This window comes from Schistocerca americana, chromosome 8 (assembly GCF_021461395.2).
Source record: "Schistocerca americana isolate TAMUIC-IGC-003095 chromosome 8, iqSchAmer2.1, whole genome shotgun sequence".
Classification (NCBI taxonomy): domain Eukaryota; kingdom Metazoa; phylum Arthropoda; class Insecta; order Orthoptera; family Acrididae; genus Schistocerca; species Schistocerca americana.
This window is the reverse complement of record NC_060126.1, coordinates 487600267-487620426: the sequence shown is the minus strand read 5'-3', so window position 1 is coordinate 487620426 and position 20160 is coordinate 487600267. Positions and strand designations below refer to the sequence as shown.

The following is a 20160-nucleotide window of genomic DNA, read 5'->3' as shown; positions in this document are numbered from 1 at the left end:
AGGTGGCACCACGTAACTGCGGGTATGGTGGCGGGGCCTACTGGTAGAGAGACTGACGCCTGCGCGCCGTCTGATGTTGCGTAGCGCCAGTGTGGTTTCACGCCGAAGAGAAGGTGGCCACACAAGTTATCGTCCACTACCTAACATGCAGGCGAGTAAGCAGGAACAACGTGGAGTGATTCGATTTTTGGCGGCAGAGGGAGTTGGAGGCCGTGTGAAATGTATCGACGGATGAAGGCTGTGTACGGTGAGTACAGTCTGAGTCTCACAATTCCCGCCCACACACGGCCAATGCAGTGAAGACGACATTGCAGCAGTTTCGGTGGGAAACGCTAGAACATCCACCGTACAGTCCCGACCTTTCACCGTGTGACTTTCATGTGTTTGCACGTCTAAAACAAGCTATTCCGGACATCGATTCGCAACGAACGACGAAGTGTGTGACTGGGCCCAGGTTTGGATCCGAGAGCAGCCTACTAGTTTCTTCAAAGATGGAATCGACCGACTAGTGTCGCAATGGGATAAATGTGCCAACGTTTTTGGTGACTTTTTTTGAGTATGTTTACTGTGTATAACTACATTTTTCAGCTGATAAAGTCGTTACCGTTACTTTACACTAGTGACAGGGTTTGATGTGAAGGCCCCTTATAAAAAAGAAAGGATATTCATATTTACGAGTAAGATCACTGTGGTTAAACCAGTACAAGTAGTTGTGTTGATTGACATGACCTGAGAAGTATTTAATGAATAACATATCTGTCTTCTTTAACTTACACTACTGGCCATTAAAATTGCTACACCACGAAGATGACGTGCTGCAGACGCGAAATTTAACCGACAGGAAGAAGATGCTGTGTTATGCAAATGATTAGCTTTTCACAGCATTCACACAAGGTTGGCGCCGGTGGCGACACCTACAACGTCCTGACATGAGGAAAGTTTGCATCCGATTTATCATACACAAACAGCAGTTGACCGCCGTTGCTTGGTGAAATGTTGTTGTGATGCCTCGTGTAAGGAGGAGAAATGCGTACCGTCACGTTTCCGACTTTGATAAAGGTCGGACTGTTAGCAGTATACAGAATCGGTGGGTTCAGGAGGGTAATACGGAACGCCGTGCTGGATCCCAATCGCCTCGTATCACTAGCAGTCGATATGACAGACATCTTATCCGAATGGCTGTAACGGATCGTGCAGCCACGTCTCGATCCCTGAGTCAACAGATGGAGACGTTTGCTAGACAACAACCACCTGCACGAACAGCTCGACGACGTTTGCAGCAGCATGGATTATCAGCTCGGTGACCATGGCTGCGCTTACGCTTGACGCAGCATCACAGACAAGAGCGCCTGCGATGGTCTGCTCAACGACGAACCTGGGTGCAGGAATGGCAAAACGTCATTTTTTCGGATGAATCCAGGTTCTGTTTACAGCATAATGATGGCCGCATCTGTGTTTGGCGACATCACGGTGAACGCACATTGGAAGCGTGTATTCGTCGTCGCCATACTGGCGTATCACCTGGCGCGATGGTATGGGGTGCCATTGGTTAGACGTCTCGGTCACCTCTTGTTGGTATTTACGGCACTTTGAACAGTGGACGTTACATTTCAGATGTGTTACGACCCCTGGCTCTACCCTTCATTCGATCCCTGCGATACCCTGCATTTCAGCAGGATAATTCACGACCGCATGTTGCACTTGCTGTACGGGCCTTTCTGGATACAGAAAATGTTGGACTGCTGCCCTGGCCAGCACATTCTCCAAATCTATCATCATTTGAAAACGTCTGGTCAATGGTGGCCGAGCAACTGGCTCCTCACAATACGCCAGTCACTACTCTTGATGAAGTGTGGTATCGTGTTGAAGCTGCATGGTCAGCTGTATCTGTATGCGCCATCCAAGCTGTGTTTGACTCAATGCCCAGGCGTGTCAAGGCCGTTATTACGGCCAATGGTTCAAATGGCTCTGAGCACAATGGGACTCAACTGCTGAGGTCATTAGTCCCCTAGAACTTAGAACTAGTTAAACCTAACTAACCTAAGGACATCACAAACATCCATGCCCGAGGCAGGATTCGAACCCGCGACCGTAGCGGTCTTGCGGTTCCAGACTGCAGCGCCTTTAACCGCACGGCCACTTCAGCCGACACTATTACGGCCAGAGGTGGTCGTTCTGGGTACTGATTTCTCAGGATCTATGCACCCAAATTGCGTGAAAATGTAATCACATGTCAGTTCTAGTATAGTATATTTGTTCAATGAATACCCGTTTATCATCTGCATTTCTTCTTGGTGTAGCTACACTCCTGGAAATTGAAATACGAACACCGTGAATTCATTGTCCCAGGAAGAGGAAACTTTATTGACACATTCCTGGGGTCAGATACATCACATGATCACACTGACAGAACCACAGGCACATAGACACAGGCAACAGAGCATGCACAATGTCAGCCCTAGTACAGTGTATATCCACCTTTCGCAGCAATGCAGGCTGCTATTCTCCCATGGAGACGATCGTAGAGATGCTGGATGTAGTCCTGTGGAACGGCTTGCCATGCCATTTCCACCTGGCGCCTCAGTTCGACCAGCGTTCGTGCTGGACGTGCAGACCGCGTGAGACGACGCTTCATCCAGTCCCAAACATGCTCAATGTGGGACAGATCCGGAGATCTTGCTGGCCAGGGTAGTTGACTTACACCTTCTAGAGCACGTTGGGTGGCACGGGATACATGCGGACGTGCATTGTCCTGTTGGAACAGCAAGTTCCCTTGCCGGTCTAGGAATGGTAGAACGATGGGTTCGATGACGGTTTGGATGTACCGTGCACTATTCAGTGTCCCCTCGACGATCACCAGTGGTGTACGGCCAGTGTAGGAGATCGCTCCCCACACCATGATGCCGGGTGTTGGCCCAGTGTTAAAGACTGCGATGGAGCTCCGTATGCAACGGCAAACTGGCTGACACTGACGGCGGCGGTGCACAAATGCTGCGCAGCTAGCGCCATTCGACGGCCAACACCGCGGTTCCTGGTGTGTCCGCTGTGCCGTGCGTGTGATCATTGCTTGTACAGCCCTCTCGCAGTGTCCGGAGCAAGTATGGTGGGTCTGACACACCGGTGTCAATGTGTTCTTTTTTCCGTTTCCAGGAGTGTATTTTAAGGCCAGTATTGTATTATTTTTCAACGAGATAATGCGTCATGCCACAAGGCCAGTAGTACGACGGAGTGGTTCGAGGAATACAGTGGCGATTTCCAATTGGTATGCTGGGCCCCTAACTCGCCAGATCTGAACCCGATCAAACACACTCGGGATGTGACTGAACGTGTTGTCAGAGATCATCGCCCCCCGTCCCTCCCCCCTGGAATTCAGAAGAATTAGGTGACTTGTATGTGCAGACGCGGTTCCAGCGCCCTCCATCGACCTCTCAAGGTCTCACTGCTTCAATGCCACTACGCGTCACGCTGTTATATGTGCCAAAGGTGGGGATACCGACTAGTAGATCAGTGCAGAGGTAAATGAAAGGAGCATATTGAAAGGCTGTCAGAGAGGCAGTATCCATCACAAGCTGTGAAACATGTACATGTACAAGAGTTGGCAGAGTCGAGGAGCCATGGGATGAAAAAGACGGGCTTAGAAAGAAGGAACTGGCGTTACGCCCAATTCTTGAACGTGATGGTGATGATTTCGGTGCCGTAGCGTAACGAGTAGCTGAGCAGTGGGTACCTTTATGGCGCGTCCGCTGGGGTCCAGGTAGGTGTAGGAGCCCCTGACGGAGCCGTCCGGAGCCCTGGCCTCGATGCGCGCCTGGTCGGCCATCATGTAGCCGAAGAGCGAGCGCCCGGCCGCGTCCTGAGAGTGGAACTGCGTCATCTCCTCCTCCGCGGGCGCCTGCCGGACAGGGAAGGTGACAGTCTCAAGCTGAAAGCGATGGCCATCAGCAACAGTTCCACTACTACATAGTTACTCACACAGAACGCGTTTCCCCTTCCTGGGAACGTAGTCTTAATTGTGGCTGTATTCCTCTCCCCATTGTTCCTGGTCGCATACATGACTGCTCCATAATATTTTGGATGATGAAGGTTTTAATATCTCAACATTGATATTTAGGAACACGAACATTATTTAGTTTAACTTGCAGAAGTTTACAACAAAAACACCTTTTGCATGTTGCACATTACCTTCTTGTTTGACTTACTCACCCAGACGCGTTTCGCCATTTTTACAAGACGTCTACAGTGGGTGTCTCGACATATTACATGATTTTTTCGCGTTCACATGAAGGTTATAGCTTTAAAAAGTTCATGGTTTTCTTTTTATTATAGAATGGAAAGGTACTTACAGTTCGGTGTGTAACTTATTATTTGTAAATGAAGCAGCCTTCTATCATGTGGGAAACTGAAAGCTTGCAGTTTTTCTTGTAATCACTGTTTTCGAACGATAGCACTCGAACTAACACAGCACTGGAACCATTATTTTCTGTGTCTGGAATGTCATTTTCTTTTGAAAGTGTTGCCAACTTCCTCAGCTTTTACTGTAAATTGGACTTTGTCTGACTGTATGCGTGTTGATGTAAGTTTTGTGTGTGTGCGAGTTTGTGTGTGTGGGGGGGGGGGGGTAGGGGTAGGGGGGAGGGGGCGTTCTATAACTCTTCATTTTCTTCCTTTTTTTCATTTATATACTTAGAAAAGAAATGGGATTGTGATCGTTTATCGGAATGTTGTCTATTATGTGATCACTGATTGATTAAGTAATAGAACCCAGTACGTTGTCCTCGATGGTGAGTGTTCATCGGAGGTGGGGGTATCATCTGGAGTGCCCCAGGGAAGTGTGGTAGGTCCGCTGTTGTTTTCTATCTACATAAATGATCTTTTGGATAGGGTGGATAGCAATGTGCGGCTGTTTGCTGATGATGCTGTGGTGTACGGAAAGGTGTCGTCGTTGAGTGACTGTAGGAGGATACAAGATGACTTGGGCAGGATTTGTGATTGGTGTAAAGAATGGCAGCTAACTCTGAATATAGATAAATGTAAATTAATGCAGATGAATAGGAAAAAGAATCCCGTAATGTTTGAATACTCTATTAGTAGTGTAGCGCTTGACACAGTCAGGTCGATTAAATATTTGGGCGTAACATTGCAGAGCGATATGAAGTTGGACAAGCATGTAATGGCAGTTGTCGGGAAGGCGGGTAGTCGTCTTCGGTTCATTGGTAGAATTTTGGGAAGATGTGGTTCATCTGTAAAGGACACCGCTTATAAAACACTGATACGACCTATTCTTGAGTACTGCTCGAGCGTTTGGGATCCCTATCAGGTCGGTTTGAGGGAAGACATAGAAGAAATTCTGAGGCGGGCTGCTAGATTTGTTACTGGTAGGTTTCATCATCATGCGAGTGCTACGGAAATGCTTCAGGAACACGGGTGAGAGTCTCTGGAAGAAAGGAGGCGTTCTTTTCGCGAATCGCTGCTGAGGAAATTTAGAGAATCAGCATTTGAGGCTGACTGCAGTACAATTTTACTGCCGCCAACTTATATTTCGCGGAAAGACCACTAAGATAAGAGAGATTAGGGCTCGTACAGAGGTATATAGGCAGTCATTTTTCCCTCGTTCTCTTTGGGAGTGGAACAGGGAGAGAAGATGCTAGTTGTTGTACGAGGTACCCTCCGCCACGCACCGTATAGTGGCTTGCATAGTATGTATGTAGATGTATATATTTAATAGAAACGACTCCCAATAGATGATCACAAAACCCATTCCTGTCCAAAGTACATAAATGAAAAATGGAAAGAAAAGGAAGAGAGGTATACATACATACATACATACATATACACACACACACACACACACACACACACACACACACACACACACACACGCACGCAAACACAAACACGCAATTACATCAACAAACATACAGTCAGACGAAACAAAGCGAAAGCAAAAACAGAGAAAGTTACCAACACTTACAAGACGAAAGACACATTAGACACAGATGACGGTAGTTTCCAGTACTGTGTTTCGAAAACAGAACGACCACAAAACGAAACAAAAAAACCTGCAAGCTTTCAACTAGTTTTGTACGTGTGAAAAAGCTGCTTCGTTTACAAATAATGAACGAAACGGTGGTCGTTAAGTACCTTTTCGTTTTATTATAAAAATTTGCATGAACTGTTTTAACTTTGCAACCCATATGCCAAAACGAAAAAGTCATGTAATATTTCAGGACACTCACTTAAGATGCCTTGTAAATAAGGCGAAACGCGTGTAGGTGCACAACCGTCTCTAGCGACGTCGATGTCGCCGTGCCGTTAAACCCAAGTTTCCTTCTTTGCTTCCGAGGTGTTGTGTACATAGTTCCACGTAGCCAGCGCGTACACAACTTTCCCACTAGAGCGCGCCCCGCTAAGCACAACAGCGCAGGCGCAGCGCTCGTCCGCCTCCGCACTACGAGATGGCGCTTTCTTTGAGACGGATCAAATTCTGCTTCCGCCGACCCGCGTATTAATATGTAACGCAGCCAATGAGATTGCTGGTAACGTAGAACCTTTTCTCCTCGCGGATCACACTCGCGCAGTGATACCTGAACGCGCGAGGTATTATAACGAGAGTACAGACCTCCGATTAGTCAGTTTGCATTTGTCTGCATTAGTCTGTACCAGTCTCTGCATTTGTCTGTACCAGTCTATAGTCAACTTTCAGTCTGCGCCTAATAACATTATCATATTCCTGTACATAGCCATGAAGAGAAATGTATAGACCCTTTGTCAAGTATCAGAGTTATGGGAGAATAAGATTAACGTACCAAGACCAAAGGAACTTCAGATTGTCAATTGTAAACAGTTGGTAGAGCACTTGCCCGCGAAAGGCAAATGAAGTTACATAATGTCTATGCTTTTTATTATTTTAATAAATGTGTGTGAAAATCAATCAAGTTCTGTTTAAAGTTGGTCACCGTCAATCTGCTACTCTAAGCGTGCAAGTGGTATTTCTATCGTCTGACCCAACGGCAGAAGATAAACACGCCACGATAAGACCACGAGACATATTGCTGACACTCGCCTACTTCGTTAGAGCGACAAGTCAAATATTCTGATGGTGTGTGTACCGAAGGTCTTACAGTATGCACACCACACGAGGTGCACAAGTAAAATTATATATATATCTCCAGCAGGCAAAAGGCGTTTCTCTTTTAAATTAGTGCGATTTGACCGCGACAAGAAACTTATTTTATTTATTCGTTTATCATCCACACTACCCACAAAAATTTATAGTAAAGCACAAGACATTATTAAAACTTCTCACACCGAAATTTTACATCGCGTGTCTGTTCCCCACGCGGACATCATTTTGCTACCCATTTCTGTCATGTTAGGTACAGATACCAATTGAATAGTCAGGATAAAACTTTCCCGTGACTACACAGCACCGCGGGACACATTTAAGAACGCGGGCAGTTCTAAGAATGCTCCTCCAGACCCAACAGGAGTGGCCTAGCGGTTCTAGGCGCTTCAGTCTGGAACCACGCGACCGCTACAGTCGCAGGTTCGAATCCTGCCTCCGGCATGGATGTGTGTGATGTACGTAGGTTCGTTGTGTTTAAATAGTTCTAAGTTCTAGGAGACTGATGACCTCAGAAGTTATGTCCCATAGTGCTCACCGCCACTTGAACCATTTGAGCTTCTCCAGAGCCCATTTCTGGCAGTCACTGAGTACAAGAACTTACTTATTCTTTCCACTGTTATATCATTTGCCCTTCTATCGCATACCTATCTTCGCTAGCCATCCAGACCTCATATGCAAGAATAAGTAAATAAAAATACATAACCAAATAACATTACCAGAATGAGATTTTCACTCTGCAGCGGAGTGTGCGCTGATATGAAACTTCCTGGCAGATTAAAACTATGTGCCCGACCGAGACTCGAACTCGGGACCTTTGCCTTTCGCGAGCAAGTGCTCTACCAACTGAGCTACCGAAGCACGACTGACGCCCGCTACTCACTGCTGTATTTCTGCCAGTACCTCGTCTCCTACCTTCCAAACTTTACAGTAGCTCTCCTGCGAACCTTGCAGAACTAGCACTCCTGAAAGAAAGGATATAGCGGAGACATGGCTTAGCCACAGCCTGGGGGATGTTTCCAGAATGGAAGCCATGTCCATGATAAACGAGTATTCATTGGTCAAATATATTATATTAGGACTGACATGTGATTACATTTTCACGCACTTTGGGTGCATGGATCCTGAGAAATCAGTACCCAGAACAACCATCTCTGGCCGTAATAACGGCCTTGATACGCTTGGGCATCGAGTCAAACAGAGCTTGGATGGCGTGTAGAGCTACAGCTGCCAATGCAGCTTCAACACGATACCACAGTTCATCAAGAGTAGTGACCGGCGTATTGTGACGAGCCAGTTGCTCGGCCACCATTGACCAGACGTTTACAGTTGGTGAGAGATCTGGAGAATGTGCTAGCCAGGGTAGCAGCCGAACGTTTTCTGTATGAAGAAAGGCCCGTAAGGACCTGCAACATGCGGTCGTGCATTATCCTGCGGAAATGTAGGGTTTCGCAGGGATCAAAAAAATGGTTCAAATGGCTCTGAGCACTATGGGACTTAACTACTGTGGTCATCTGTCCCCTGTCCACTGTTCAAAGCGCCGTCGATGCGAACAAAAGGTGACCGAGACGTGTAACCAATGGCACCCCATACCATTATGCCGGGTGATACGCCAGTACGGCGATGACGAACACACGCTTCCAATGTGCGTTCACCGCGATGTCACCAAACACGGATGCGACCATCATCAAGCTGTAAACAGAACCTGGATTTATTCGAAAAAATGACGTTTTGCCATTCGTGCACCCAGGTTCATCGTTGAGTACACCATCGCAGGCACTCCTGTCTGTGATGCAGCGTCAACGGTAACCGCAGCCATGGTCTCCGAGCTGATAGTCCATGCTGCTGCAAACGTCGTCGAACTGTTCGTGCAGATGGGTGTTGTCTCGCAAACGTCCCCATCTATTGACTCAGAGATCGAGACGTGGCTGCACGATCCGTTACAGCCATGCGGATAAGATGCCTGTCAGCTCGACTGCTAGTGATACGAGGCCGTTGGGATCGAGCACGGCGTTCTCCTGAACCCAGCTATTCCATATTCTGCCAACTGTCATTGAATTTTGACCAAAGCGAGCAGCAATGTCGCGATACGATAAACCGCAATCGTGATAGGCTACAATACGATCTTTATCAAAGTCGGAAACGTGATGGTACGCACTTCTCCTCCTTACACGAGGCATCACAACAGCGTTTCACCAGGCAACGCCGGTGAATTGCTGTTTGTGTATGAGAAATCGTTTGGAAACTTTCCTCATCTCAGCACGCTGTAGGTGTCGCCACCGGCGCCAACCTTGTGTGAACGCTCTGAAAAGCTAATCATTTGCATATCACAGCATCTTCTTCCTGTCGGTTAAATTTCGCATCTTTAGCACGTCATCTTCGTGGTGTAGCAGTTTTAATGGCCAGTAGTATACATTGACATCCGTCCTTGTCTTCTGGGTGTTTCAATTTTTTTGTCAGGTGATGTATTTTGAGTCAGTAGTAAGGAGAGACATGTAATAGGACGAACACGAAAAATCTGTTATAGAGTAGACGCATCGAAGACAGTTTTGTTAGAAGTGTTGTGAGAAAGTCGGTGCATCATTAAATGGCATCACAAATGAAGACGCTAGTGCGACCTACTCTACAATACTGCTCCAGCACTTGGAGTAGCCTGCTTACCAAGTGGGTTTACCAGGAGACATAGAACCATGTCAGGCATGCGCTGCTAGCACCGTAACAATTCATTGTAACCAAAATGGAAGTGTAAAACTGATGTTAAGCAACCTTGACAGGGAATCGTTTGAAGAAAGACGGCGTTGTTCTGGAGAAACCCTGATAAGAAAATTTAGAAAGCAGGTATTCGGAAAAGACAGTGCGGCAGTTCTACTACCTCCATTGTATACAATTGGGAAGGGCATACCACAGAATTTCTTAAGCGCCTAAACAAGTCTGTATTTGCAGTGAGAATGATGTCAGGTGTAGGAGATATAAATAGAAAAAAACTTGCATACTTTGCTTACTTTCATTCTATTATGTCATACGGGATCATATTTTGGGGTAACTCATCAAACCTAGCAAATGTTTTTAGGGTGCAAAAACATATGATACGAAAAGCGTGTGGCGTAAATTCAAGAACATCATGTAGAAATCTGCTCAGGGAACTTTGTAATCTAACCACTGCTTCTCAGTATATTTATTCCTTAATGAAATTTGTTGCATGTAATATACCTCTATTTCCAACCAATACCTCAATATATCGTATCAATACTAGGAATAAGAACAAACTGCTTAAAGACTTAAAATCACTTACCTTGGTCCGAAAAGGGGTACAGTATTCGGGAACACACATTTTCGATAAATCGGCAGAGACCACTAAAAACTTGGTTTCAGATAGAGCACGGTTTAAACAGAGTCTGAAACACTTTGATAGGCAACTCCTTCTTCTCTATAGATGAATATCTTAGCAGAGAGTGTTAGGCGAGCTTAAGTAAAAATGTCTGCTATATTTCAGTTTTGACAGCACTATGCATAACCGTCAAGATTAGGTATTTTGATTATGATAAATTTATTAATAGTGCATAACAATATTTCATTCTGACAGCGTGTTACTTCTGTAAATATTAGCTGTTCTGGTTTACTGCATTGTATTCACGTAGTTTGACAATCTCCTGACAAATGATCGAGGTAATAAATATTATATTCAAATGTTTTACGTTTTTTATGTTATACTTTCTGACATGTTCCACACCACGAGAATCATCTAATTTTTTGGATATGGAACGAAACCTGAACCTAATCGAATCTAATCCAATCTAATATGAACAATTATTTTCTCCTTGCCATAAAATCGAATGCAACAGGGGAGTAAATCTAAAATATCGAAACGATGCACCTCACACAGCTGCTTACAGAACTTACATGTTGCAAGTGGGAGGAAAATTACACGCGCGTCACGCAATGCTGTAGGCACTTGTTCAGCAACAGTGCAGAAGAACGTGACTCGAGTGTAAGCTGCCGCTTTTACAGTCAACAATCCATCTATTACAGTCTTCTATGGATCGAAGCGAGTTACAGAATTCCTGTCCGTCTGAAAGAGAAGCTGCAACTCGAGTGCCAATAATATGTATGATGCGCGTAACAGTTTTAATGTGTTTAATAAGATTTTAGAGCCTGTAACAAAGATACTCGAAGAATTAAAGATGTGGTGTTACAGAAAGGACGGTCTTTGTAAAATCTGCGAGGAAACGAATATACAGAAGACAGAAGAAGAAGAGATAGGGCGATAGGATCCCTCGAGATATCAGGAAAAACCTTCCTTCGTGCTAGACGAAGCCTAGAGTGCAAAAATTATAGTGTAAAATACAGATTACAATAGACAGAAATAATAATTGAGGGCGCTGGGTATAGGTATACGAGTTACTCTCCGATGAAGAGGATGACGCAAGAAAGAGAATCGTGACGGGGCGCATCAAGTCAATCGAAGAGCCATGGTCCAGAATAAAAGATAAATACTGTAATGTGGCTTCAGGAACAGATGCTCAGCTCAGATTTCAGTCACTGGTAAAGAGCAACGCCCAGCTGTCAAGTATTTGCACGGTATTTGAACACCGTACAAAAACTGAAATGCAGGAAATGGAAAAAATTGCACATCTTAATGATGCCAAACAGTTACATTTTAGTATTCGGTGAAGAATGACCAACAGGCTAAGAGAAGGCAGATGATAATCATCATTTCAAAATCGGTAGTGACTAAGGAATCTAGAAATATACTACAACCTCTTGTGCACCGCTCCTGTAGGGACTGAGAAGACAATACTACGCCAACTGCAGTGAGCACAGAAGCATTTAAGCAGACATTATTCCCGCGATCCTTGTGCGATTGAAACGGAAGAAAAGCTAATAAATTACACAGTGGGAAGGCACCCCCTGTGGTTTGCAGAGCACTGATTTAGGTATAGATGCGGAACAGTTTTTGCAATGTGGCAAAACCATGCAGTTAACAGCCAGCCCCAGGTCATCAAAATTAGGAAGTTATAATAAAGCATATTAACACTTGTAACAAACGATATCACAATATTCAGAAAAAGGGCGCAACAACTTCAATAAGTGCCATAGGTGACATATGGTAACATTTCTAGCCTCAGTTGTCCTCTGTCATAGGTTGGCGATATTTTTCCGACAGTAGTATCATTTATACATAGCTGTGTTGCTGAGGCGGCATTTGTTATTGATCTGTAGCTGGAATTAATAAACAGCCACTGAAAAAAATGCAATCCAGAAGTAAAGAGTAGCAATAATGTAGGGTCCATATAATGCAAGAATACAGAATTACTACTCTTTGTGTTTTCAAATTAAATAAATAAATACCTAGTGAGGATGCTGAGGACATGGTTGTATATTCTTGATTGTACAGTCTGCCTGTTATCTGAAGAGCGAGAAGACGAGTCCCCTGTCTCTTCCACACTTCGTCACAAGGAGTAATTACAGGCTGTTGTATAACGTTACTAGCTAACAAACCCTGTACTGACCGGGTATTCATTTTGCCAGTTTTCTGTTATAAACGAAAACAAAAAAAATGCACATTGTTTGTAGCGGAATATCGAAAAAATTTTATTTCATGTATTCGTGAACACACCTTTGAAATTATGAAACAGTTGTACAAAGAAATGGTATAATGAACAAATGTATATGTACAGTACCCAAATTAAGAAATATCATCCTGGACAGTTTCTGTATGTTGGGTGCATCTGCTTCGAGCGTCTACAACGTCATTTTGTAAACGTCTCTACGGTAATGCATATTCGTAGCTCTATATGTGGCTATTGTTTACCCGTACTGCCATTTGCGCTGCGTAGGAGTGTCTTAGTATTAAAGAATAAATGTGTTAGAACTTCATATATGAGGCGGTTTTTTTTTCAGGTATCTCAATGTTTATGACGTAATATCTCCTGATCTGAATGTCACACGATGATATAATTTTGTAGGTGCATTTAGCGCCATATGTGGATACTGCCTACCAAATTTATTGCAAATATATTTAGTTGTACAGGAGTAATACACTCAAACGTCAGGCATGATGCACTGTTTATCACGTCGTATCTCCTGACGTATGTGTGTTACCATGGTATACCACTGTAGGTGCTTTCAGCTTCATATGTGGATATTGCATGCGAAATATATTTCGAATACAGTCAATAGCACAAAAGTAATACATTTAAACGTCATACATTGTTACGGCAGCTTCTCATGCCTCTCATTGCGTTTATGGTGACATATCTCCTGAAATATGAAAGGTAATTGGGTGCTACCCCCACAGCAATTGCTGCCTGACATTGGGGCATGTGTATACCAAGTTTGGTTGAAATCGGCAGACCGTCCAGTGGTTTCTGACGCGATGTGAAACACACACACGCGCACACACACACACACACACACACACACACACACACACACACATACGAGGGTTATTCGGAAAGTAAGGAACGATCGGTCGTGAAATGGAAACCACAGTAAAAATCCGATGAAGTTTTGCACAGGTGTATTGGTCAATGTCTCTATTATGCCCGTCGATCTCGTTACGTCGTTCTCTTTAATTCTGAGCACACAGGGAGTACATAAAGATACCTAGAACATTAGTTTCCCCAGCCAAGTACGACAGCCTGGTCAGAAATTTCGCCTGAAGCTATGCAGCCAACATTACATAACTATTGTCCATTTTCTTCTTCAACACAATTCTCAGCCGCATTTTGCAGGGACATTGAAGATGCTGCTGCTTCGTTTTCAATTGCAGATGTTTGATTACCCACAATACAGCCCGTAATTGTCTCCCTCTGAGTTTCATCTCTGCTCACATGAACCGCTGGCTATGAAGACGACATTTTGGCACAGAAAACGAGCTGTAGGCCAGCTTAGAGAATGGGCGGAAAGCACTGGAGGCTGCCTTCTATGACGAGGGTATTGGAAAGTTGGTACAACGCTACCACAAACGTCTAAGTCGGATAGGCAACTATGGAGATACGCAGCTGGAAGTTGTAGCTAACTGTTGCAAATAAAACAGTTTTCATTTTTCACTGTGGTTTCCATTTCACGACCTATCGTTCCTTACTTTCCGAAAAGCCATAGTACGTACACACATACATCTTTATAATATGTATGGACAACAGCCCTTCCACTGAGCACCTTTTAAATCAATGATGATGCATTGCTCAGATACGTGAAAGGATGTTAGGGTGTTTATTTGTCATTAAGGGTAATAACAATATACGAATTACGGAAATTAGCTATTGTTATAACCACCTCAAGAAATGTACAGAATCTACAGAAATCAACTAATGCAGCAACGTGTTGCAAGACAGAAACCTGATTCTTGGTGCAGCTGTTCAGCAAGTTTAGTGTTCTTTTCGGAGAGGCCAATCCCCCACCTCGAGCACTGCTCGCGCTTCAGTTTACAAACAGACTATACCTGTTTGGCAAATACATGAACATGTAACAGAACCTGGAGCTGGTCATCGCATTTCAAGCAAGTACGGGCACAGAGCTTTAAAGTTCCATGACATTTTGGGAGTTTGGTATATGAACATAACTTGGTACACTACTGGCCATTAAAATTGCTACACTACGAAGATGACGTGCTACAGATGCGAAATTTAACCGACACGAATAAGATGCTGTGATATGCAAATGATTAGGTTTTCAGAGCATTCACACAAGGTTGGCGCCGGTGGCGACACCTACAACGTGCTGACGTGAGGACAGTTTCCAACCGATTTCTCATACACGAACAGCAGTTGACCGGCGTTGCCTGGTGAAACGTTGTTGTGATGCCTCGTGTAAGGAGGAGAAATGCGTACCATCACGTTTCCGACTTTGATAAAGGTCTTATTGTAGGCTATCGCGATTGCGGTTTATCGTATCGCGACATTACTGCTCGCGTTGGTCGAGATCCGATGACTGTTAGCAGAATATGTAATCGTTTGGTTCAGGAGGGTAATTCGGAACGCCGTGATGGATCCCAACGGCCTCATGTCACTAGCAGTCAAAATGACGGACATTTTATCCGCATGGCTGTAACGGATCGTGCAGCCACGTCTAGATCCCTGAGTCAACAGACGGGGACGTTTGTAAGACAACAACCATCTGCACGACCAGTTCGACGACGTTTGCAGCAGCATGGACTATCAGCTCGGAGACCATGGCTGCGGTTACCCTTGACGCTGCATCACAGACAGGAGCGCCTGCGATGGCGTACTCAACGAAGAACCTGGGTGCACGAATAGCAAAACGTCATTTTTTCGGATGAATCCAGGTTCTGTTTACAGTATCATGGCCGGCCGGTGTGGCCGTGCGGTTCTAGGCGCTTCAGTCTGGAGCCGCTTGACCGCTACGGTCGCAGGTTCGAATCCTGTCTCGGGCATGGATGTGTGTGATATCCTTAGGTTAGTTATGTTAAAGTAGTTCTAAGTTCTAGGCGACTGATGACTACAGATGTTAAGTCCCATAGTGGTCAAAGCCATTTGAACCATTTTTTTGAACAGCATCATGATGGTCGCATCCGTGTTTGGCGACATCACGGTGAACGCACATTGGATGCGTGTATTCGTCATCCCCATACTGGCGTATCACGCTGCGTGTAGGGTGCCATTGGTTACACGTCTCGGTCACCTCTTGTTCGCATTGACGGCACTTCGAACAGTGGACGTTCCGTTGAAATGTGTTACGATCCGTGGTTCTACCCTTCATTCGATCCCTGCAAAACCCTACATTTCAGCTGCATAACACACGACCGCATGTTGCAGGTCCTGTACGGGCGTTTCTGGATACAGAAAATGTTCGACTGCTGCCCTGGCCAGCACATTCTCCAGTTCTCTCCCGAATTGAAAACATCTGGTCAATGGTGGCCGAGCAATTGGCTCGTCACAATACGCCAGTCACTACTCTTGATGAACTGTGGTATCGTGTTGAAGCTGCATGAGCAGCTGTACCTGTACACGCCATCCGAGCTCTGTTTGACTCAATGCCCAGGCGTATCAAGGCCGTTATTACGGCCAGAGGTGGTTGTTCGGGTAGTGATTTCTCAGGATCTATGCGCCCAAATTGCGTGAAAATGTAATCACATGTCAGTTCTAGTATAATCTATGTGTCCAATGAATACCCGTTTATCATCTGCATTTCTTCTTGGTGTAGCAATTATAATGGCGAATAGTGTATATGAATATAGGACTGCAACATTTAATTACATCCACCATTAGTTGATTTTTTTTGTCCGTATTAACCCTCGAGTACGGCCCCTCTGGACCGTCACCTCACCTGCTGTTGGCTGTCGCCTGGTTGCGTGCTGCCTCTGATGAGCGACACAGCCTCAGGCTGGGGGCCGTATAGCTGTGGGCTGACTGCACTAGGAGCGGCTCGCACCAGCTGCAGGGGGTACGGTAGGTCGAACTGCGCATGCGCCCCAGCCACTGCCAGCATCACCACCTTTAGCAACAAGAATACGCAAGTAAATAAATTAATTAAAATAAATAAATTGTAAATATATACATGATACAGAAACACAAAATACTACCAGTACACAGGGCGAATCACCTAAAGTTTGCACAGCAAATATGGCGGAAATTGGAAAGAGCTATTGTTATGCGGTTTTCTTAGAATGGATTGGCAGTGAGAGGTTTGCATTGTTATCCAAAAAACTTACTGGAATAATACTTAGAAAGTCTATTTTTTGTGCAAACATTTACTTTTCTAAGTGAAACAATGCCGATTGACATTAACAGACTTAAAGTTGGGTAAAGTAGGATGTCGCTTGCGTTTCTTGCAGAAGTCTAGTGTCGTCGCTTATGAGATATCGTATTCTGAAAAGTTCCCACACTGACACTTCTACAATACGTGTGGTAGAACACACTATAGACCAACACAAGTGCATACACTAGGTTCGTGGATTCTGACCACTAACGAGAAAATTGACCGTCGCACGTCGTTTTCAAAATGACTGCCGGACGCGTCAATACGAGCTTCCACTCTGGTGTGGAACGACTGCTGCGCATCTGATAGCATTTCAGTGGATAAGCTGCTGTAAATATCCGGGCACCCACAAAAACGTATGTTTTTCATATTAGGTGCATTGTGCTGCCACCTACTGCCAAGTCTCCACATCAGCGACCTCAGTAGTCATTAGACATCGTCAGAGAGCAGAATGGGGCGCTCCCCAGAACTTACGGACTTCAGACGTGGTCAGATGATTGGGCGTCACTTGTGTCATACGTCTGTACGCGAGTTTTCCACACTCCTAAACATCCCTAGGTCCACTGCTTCCGATGTGACAGTGAAGTGGAAATGTGAAGGAACGCGTACAGCAGAAAATCGTACAGGTCGATCTCGTCTGTTGACTGACAGAGACCGACGACAGTTGAAGAAGGTCGTAATGTGTAATAGGCAGACATCTATACAGACCATCACACACCAATTTCAAACTGCATCAGGAGCCACTGCAAGTACTATGACAGTTAGTCAGGAGGTGAGAAAACTTGGATTTCATGATCGAGCTGCTGCTCGTAAGGCACCCATCACACCAGTAAACGCCAAACGACGTCTCGCTTGGTGCAAGGAGCGTAAACATTGGACGATTGAACAGTGGAAAAACGTTGTGTCGAGTGACGAATCACGGTGCACAATGTGGCGATCCGATGGCAGGGTGTGGGTATGGCGAATGCCCGGTGAACGTCATCTGCCAGCATGTGTAGCGCCAACAGTAAAATTCGGAAGCGGTGGTGTTATGGTGCCGTCGTGTTTTTCATGGAGGGGGCTTGTACGCCTTGTTGTTTTGCGTGGCACTATCACAGCACAGGCCTACACTGATGTTCTAAGCACTTTCTTGCTTGCCACTGTTGAAGAGCAATTCGGGGATGGCGATTGCATCTTTCAATACGATCGAGCACCTGTTCATAATGGACGGCCTGTTTCGGAGTGGTTACACGACAATAACATCCCTGTAATGGACTGGCCTGCACAGAGTCCTACCTGAATCCTAGAGAACACCTTTGGGATGATTTGTAACGCCGACTTCGTGCCAGGCCACACCGACCGACAGCGGTACCTCTCAGCGTAGCACTCCGAGAAGAATGGGCGGCCATTCCTCAAGAAACCTTCCAGCACCTGCTTGAACGTGTGCCTGCGAGAGTGGAAGCTGTCATCAAGGCTAAGGGTTGGCCACCATCATATAAATTGCAGCATTACGATGGAGGTAGCCACGAACTTGTAAGTCATTTGCAGCCAGGTGTCCAGATACTTTTGATCACATAGTGTATCTTCGGATGTAGCTGATATGTCCTTGTAGGCAACGTCTTTCAGCTTTCCCCACAGTAAAAGTCTAAAGGCATCAAATACAGGGAATGGGCCGGTCGAGGTACAGGCCCTCTACATCCAAGCCAACGATTTAGAAACGGTTCGTGAAGTCACGCTGTAGTACTTCGTGTGCTATGGGCATGTCACCCATCATGCTGGTACGACAGATTCCTCCTAATCTGCAGAGAAATGTCTACTGGCATCCGTGGAAGATGGTCTGATAGCAGGCTGCGGTTCCTGTACGTATTCAGTGTTCTGCTTAAGAAAAACGGGCCTATAAGCTGATGTTTCTCTGTCCCATACCACACGTTTACACTCGATGGACGCTGACGTTCCACTAGATGAAGCCAGCTGGCATTGTCAAAAGATCGATATTGCTTCTTCCAGCGGTTTACCTGGCCATGATTGATAAATGTGGCTTCATCACTAAACAAGAAAGATAATACATCAGGAGTTTCCTGTCTTAATTCTCAAATATAGGAGTAACACGCTTCTCATAATCGATTCCACGCAGCTCTTGATGGAGACAGATTTGAAAATAATGGAACCTATGTCGGTGGAGAATACGTAGGACAGTTTTCGGACACAGACCATTTCCTCCTGTGATTGCGCAGGAGCTAACATGTGTATCAACTGCAACAGCAGCAAGAACATTAAATTCTCCCACTCTATCGTCTCTTGTTTTCTTCCGTTACGTTGTCTAGATGTTACACTACCACTGTTACGAAGCTGGTTGAAGAAGTTGATAAATAAGTGCCGAGATGGTTGACGACTATTGGGATATCTTTCCGCATACACCGTACAAGAACAGACTGCATTCTTCCTACGCTCTCCATACACCATGAGCATGTCGGCTTTTTTCGCATTGGTAAATCCCATGGCTAGAGGACAAATGTAAGGATGTGGAGGCTTATCTCACTAAGGGTAAGATAGATACTGCCTACAGGAAAATTAGAGAGACCTTTGGAGAAAAGAGAACCACTTGTATGAATATCAAGAGCTCAAATGGAAACCCAGTTCTAAGCAAAGAAGGGAAAGCAGAAAGGTCGAAGGAGTATATAGAGGGTCTATACAAGGGCGATGTACTTGTGGACAATATTCTCGAAATGGAAGAGTTTGTAGATGAAGATGAAATGGGAGATATGATACTGCGTGAAGAGTTTGACAGAGCACTGAAAGACTTGAGTCGAAACAAGGCCCCGGCAGCAGACAACATTCCATTAGAACTACTGACGGCCTTGGGAGAGCCAGTCCTGACAAAACTCTACCATCTGGTGAGCAAGATGTATGAGACAGGCGAAATACCCTTAGACTTCAAGAAGAATATAATAATTCCAATCCCAAAGAAAGCAGGTGTTGGCAGATGCGAAAATTACCGAACTATCAGTTTAAACTATGTCATAAACTTATACAGGGTGAATCACCCAAAAATTGCACTGCAGAAATGGAAAGTGCTATTGATGTGCAGTTTTCACAGAGTGGATTGGTACTCAGGGGCTCGTACTGTTAGCCAATAAACAGATTGTAATAATTGTTATAATGTGTATTTTTTGTGAAAATACAAACTTTTTAAATGGAACAATACCTAATGGAACAACTAAAAGTAGGGTAAGTTAGAATGTCATTGGGGTTTTTTGCACGATTCTAGTGCAACATATCGTGTTTATACAAGTTTCCCACACCGAAACTTGTTTGTGCCATTCAACCTGCGTAGTTGC

General features: G+C 45.0%; 1 protein-coding gene across 1 annotated transcript in view; it reads right to left on the bottom strand.

Annotated features, from left to right (window-relative positions):
• The window catches only part of LOC124625781, a 128755-nt gene that overhangs the window by 42916 nt on the left and 65679 nt on the right, over positions 1-20160 (bottom strand). The window contains exons 2-3 of the mRNA XM_047149228.1: positions 16412-16579; positions 3728-3892 (exon numbers count right to left, since the gene is read on the bottom strand). Of these exons, the coding sequence (XP_047005184.1) occupies positions 3728-3892; positions 16412-16579 (333 nt within the window). The remainder of the gene's footprint in view (positions 1-3727; positions 3893-16411; positions 16580-20160) is intronic.